This window comes from Monopterus albus, unplaced genomic scaffold (assembly GCF_001952655.1).
Source record: "Monopterus albus unplaced genomic scaffold, M_albus_1.0 scaffold352.1, whole genome shotgun sequence".
Classification (NCBI taxonomy): Eukaryota; Metazoa; Chordata; class Actinopteri; order Synbranchiformes; family Synbranchidae; genus Monopterus; species Monopterus albus.
The window spans coordinates 339,812-344,172 of NW_018128232.1; the positions used below are offsets into that span (position 1 = coordinate 339,812).

Consider the following 4,361-nt stretch of genomic DNA (forward strand, 5'->3'; position numbering starts at 1 on the left):
TCAACGCCATACTCTAAGTATGGTAAAATCAATGAAGAATACAAAATACGTAGTGCTTTCCTGTCCAAAATATGTCTAACTTCAACAACTTGCCTAGGATAGGGCACCAACACCAATTACCTCAAAGACCTCAAACCCAGAGTCAGGTGTGGGCGGGGCTGTATTTGAGGTCTTTGAGTCAGCATCATTGATTCGAGTTCAGCATCATGGGCGGGGCTGTGTGCTGCGCTGTAACAGGGCAAGGCTGTGGAGCTACTAAATATTCAGTTTTACACTTGGCGAGACATTTAACATTTACATTTACATTTAACATTTAGTGTTAAATACATTTAGTGTATTTAATTTGTCACTATAGCTAAATGTGAGAAAACTTGTCACATTCAGCTAAATGTGAGAAAACTAGTGTAAGTGCTATTTTTACATTCGGCACCCCATATAGGTGGTGGGATCAGGGGCCGAAAAAGAGAGAGTGAGAAAGGCAGGTGCAGCTGGGCAAACCTGACAATATATAACACTTACTAGACCCCATATGGAGCCCTCAACTTGAAGAGTTTCAGAGATATACTTCAGCATTATCTGGAATTTGTCATCGCTGCAGTCAAACCGTTTCCCCATCACCAGCTGGCAAATAATATTGGACACAGCATTGTTGAAGAGGGCTACTGGGCTGAAGAGTTCACCTGAAGAAGAGATTTCCACTCTTCAGATAAGGCTATTTTACATAAGAGATGTTGATGCTATGTAGGATTATAAGCTCACATTGTTCTGCACTCAGTGTAAGCTACCTTTCTCCTTCTTTGTCTCCTCCTGCAGGTATCGGATCTCCTCACAGATATTGTGCTCTAAGATGCTTTTGCCCAAGCCAAAGTTACGTAAGGTAGAGAGAGCAAAACGACATTGTCTCTTCCATGTTTCACCATTGCTCATGAACAGACCAGCTACATAAAAAGAAGAGCTAATGACTTGAGGAGCTATTTTTTCATAGCATGAGCAACAAAAAGTGATTTTTGCACCTTCAAGTTTAGACAGTTGTCCTGGTATGGTTCCATGTGTACTGGGCCTCGTTAGCCTAGTTATAGTGGTACCCATATTGTGGTGGGAAACAAGGTCCCACATACACCGTGAGAAAAGAGCTAATGTCCTGATTCCACTCGAGTTGGTTTTTAATTTGGGTAAAACTTCCACTTTAATGGTAGATGCATGTGACATTCTTGACTGCTCTGTGTGGCCACAGCAAGAGCAATTAAGACAGTTTGATAAATATATTTGTATACTGTCCTATGTCTAGTTTAATGTTCAGTGTCTTACTAATCTTACTAGAGATTTAGTTGTTGGGTTTCAGGAGCAACTGGCAGCCACTTCTCTTATGTCGTACCAGAACAGGTTGGCATTAGACTTCATTCTGATTGAAAAAGGGGGTGTTTGTAATATGACTGGGCAACAGTGTTGTACTTACATTCCAAATAACATTCCTGATGGCTCCATTGCTAGGGCCCTGACAGGGTTGAAATTTTATCAGAGGAGATGGCTGACCATTAAGAAATTAAAAATTACACTGATAGGTTTGTTAAATTTTTTTGGCAAGTGGAAAAATTTATTGATTTCTTTGTTTACATCTTTTGTGGCAGCAGTTACTTTGCTGACCTTGTGTGGATGCGGCTGCATCCCCTGCATTAGGTATCTTTGTCTAAAGTGTATCAAGACTGCCATTGATAATAGATATCCCTTGCCCCCTGCCTATGAGATGGTTCAATACCAATCTCTATGGGAAACCATGCCAAGGATCTCACTCACTGAGCCCGGTGAGTCTGAGATTGAAGAGGACCCCTTCAACGGGGAAGAAGACCGTGACCTTTCTACATACAGTGCCTTGCGAAAGTATTCGGCCCCCTTGAACTTTGCGACCTTTTGCCACATTTCAGGCTTCAAACATAAAGATATAAAACTGTAATGCATAGAATTTTGTGATAAATGTTGGATACTGGAAGATCTTTAGTCTCCAGTATAATGTATTCCTCCTGCAAATGTTATGATTAATCAGTGATTGTTTGCTACACGCTGTTTAGACATTTTCCACATTTTGTCTGAAAAATGCTATAATTGCAATGAAGACCAGCTTTCACATGGAAGCTTACATATAGGATCACAGCAACAAAGAACTGCTTACATGCCATTATTTTCTTAGAAACAGTAGATATGTAAGGCATATGGTATATAGGTATCTGTTCAAACCGTATTTGACTGTAATCCTTTTTGTCTGTCAGTGATTTTTGAAACATCAGGTATATTGACCAATGCAGTTTTCATTATACAAACTGTTGTGGTTTTGGTTGAGTTCTTGTTTTGTGTTTTTATTTTGTAGTCATCTCCTGTCTCTTGCTCTTTCACCAGCCCCAGCTTTACACTGCCACTGATTGCCTTCACATGTTGTTCATTTGCTTCCCTGGCTCAGCCTTTAAATTCACCTCACATGCCTCAGTAGCTGCTTCATCAGTGCTTCACTCCTTGCTTTTCACTCCTAGTTCACCAGTTACCACCCTCGGCTGTGACTTTTCTCTTCCTGGATTGTTTCATGCTTTTTTCACTTAAGTGTGTTAGTTCTATTTTCGTAGTTCATTGTGATTAGCTCCCCAGCTTTGCTTCTCCTCCAATGTTTGTTCTTTCAGGGGTTTTTTTCAATTTCTTAGTTTTTGCCCTTATTTAGTATTTATGTTAGGTTACTTCCTAGATGTTAGTCACATTGTATTTACCTTTGTTTAGCTATTTCTCCCCTTTGTTTTTGAACTGTATTTCTTGGTTGCCTGGTTTACTTTGTGGTTATTTGAAGGTGTGTTTCCCATTCCCAGTCTTTGGTTTTTATCTGCACTTGGGTCCTCATTCTCAAAAACCTTAACACACAAAACATTTGTTTGCATTTCAGAGTCTCACCACCACCACAATGTCACTTAACTCACTTAATAACCTTTTCAGTCAGTTGATAACACATGTAAAATCACCTGTCAATATAAGGACACAATACACCCTCCCTCATACAGATTTTTTTTAATTGAATACTTACTGTGATGATCAACTGGAAATAATTTATGGCTGTAGTTAAAGAAAGCACAGTGGCCTAGACATGGTTTTTAGATGAAGGTAATCATCTACTGTATATGCAACAGAACATATTATTTATGATGTGTGTATGCATTTTGTCTTACTCCAGTGAAGATAAAAAGGATCTTGAAAGACACTTCTCTAAAACTGTCCTGCTGTATATGTAAAAGCAAAGAGGAATCATTTATGCATCTTCCATTTAAAATATTCCTTGATCGACTATCACCGTTTTACCACTATTATACCACCAGATAACAGCAAATATTTATCAGTGTAATTGGTATAATTTTTTATTTAGTGTGAGATTGACTGGAGAGTCAGGCACAGAGACACCTGTCAGCTAAACTACACACCGCACTGTTATTGTTGTAGTAGAAAGCTTAGTGACATATGTAGTCATCATCAGGTGCCATTGTTAGATGTAAGGTTCACAGAGGTGTTTTTATCTCAGAGTGGAGATCCCTCTCATCTGTGTTTGTTTTTTGCTTCTAGGATGAGGATAGTTGAAGAGCCTGGTAACATCAGCGAGCCACGGCTAACATCCTGAACTCCTGTGGGGAATAGGTGAAGCCCAGCACACCCTCCAAGCTGGGCATTTCTCCAGGAACAGCAGAGAAGGTGAAGTGCTGGAGGAGAGATGTAAAGAAAAGGAACAGCTCCATTCTGGCCAGGTGCTCCCCTAAACACATCCGTTTACCTGTGGAGAAACAACCCGCAACAGTTTTAGGTTAGTAGGTTCCTCACCAGAGCATTTGCTTTCGAATGTGATTATGTACCACTGACTGCAGGGGTTAAAAGGGATTTGTGAGGAGGGGAGTGATTGTCCAGTGAGGTTGAGGTTGACGAGTTGGGTGTGGGTTGTTTGGGATCCACTGTTGCACAGTTCTTCAGCAGAAAGTAGTTCTAATGAAACTGAGACTGTCCTCTTGCAAATTACAACAGTACATGTCATTTGTGTCAGCAGGTTATTAAAGCAAAATGTTGTGTGTTATAGTTAGGTGACATCTAGCATCTGTACTGACACGAGAAAAGACACAAAGTCCATGTTAAAAACACAGGACTTTCCTTCAGGAGAGCTGATGTCAAGTAGAGTGTGTGGCTTATGTTATTCAAGAGATTTTATTTCTAAACATAACAATGTGGTTTTGTTCCTGACCAAGTATTTTTCCACCTAGATGTAACCACGTAGTTTTTGTGCCTAAATCTAACCAAAAAAATTTCCCTCTAAACCAAACAAAGTAGTTTTTCTGCCTAAACATAACCAA

The 4,361-nt window shown here is 39.8% G+C and overlaps 1 protein-coding gene across 1 annotated transcript; it reads right to left on the reverse strand.

Moving 5' to 3' along the window:
• Window positions 1-398: 398 nt before the first annotated feature.
• Window positions 399-1,137, reverse strand: cyp2n13 (cytochrome P450, family 2, subfamily N, polypeptide 13). The gene is made up of 2 exons (XM_020625330.1): window positions 786-1,137; window positions 399-680 (listed from the first exon to the last, which is right to left on the reverse strand). Exons 1-2 carry the CDS (start codon window positions 1,114-1,116, stop codon window positions 418-420), a joined length of 594 nt encoding a protein of 197 aa, XP_020480986.1. The 5' UTR covers window positions 1,117-1,137; the 3' UTR covers window positions 399-417.
• Window positions 1,138-4,361: the final 3,224 nt, after the last annotated feature.

What these genes read in the sequence shown, in the direction of transcription:
- cyp2n13 (XM_020625330.1), bottom strand. Translation starts at nt 1,116, where the DNA reads ATGTGGGACCTTGTTTCCCACCACAATATGGGTACCACTATAACTAGG. An exon ending in GGAGACAAAGAAGGAGAAAG is followed by an intron (nt 681 to 785) that starts GTAGCTTACACT and finishes TCTCTTCTTCAG; the next exon opens with GTGAACTCTTCAGCCCAGTA.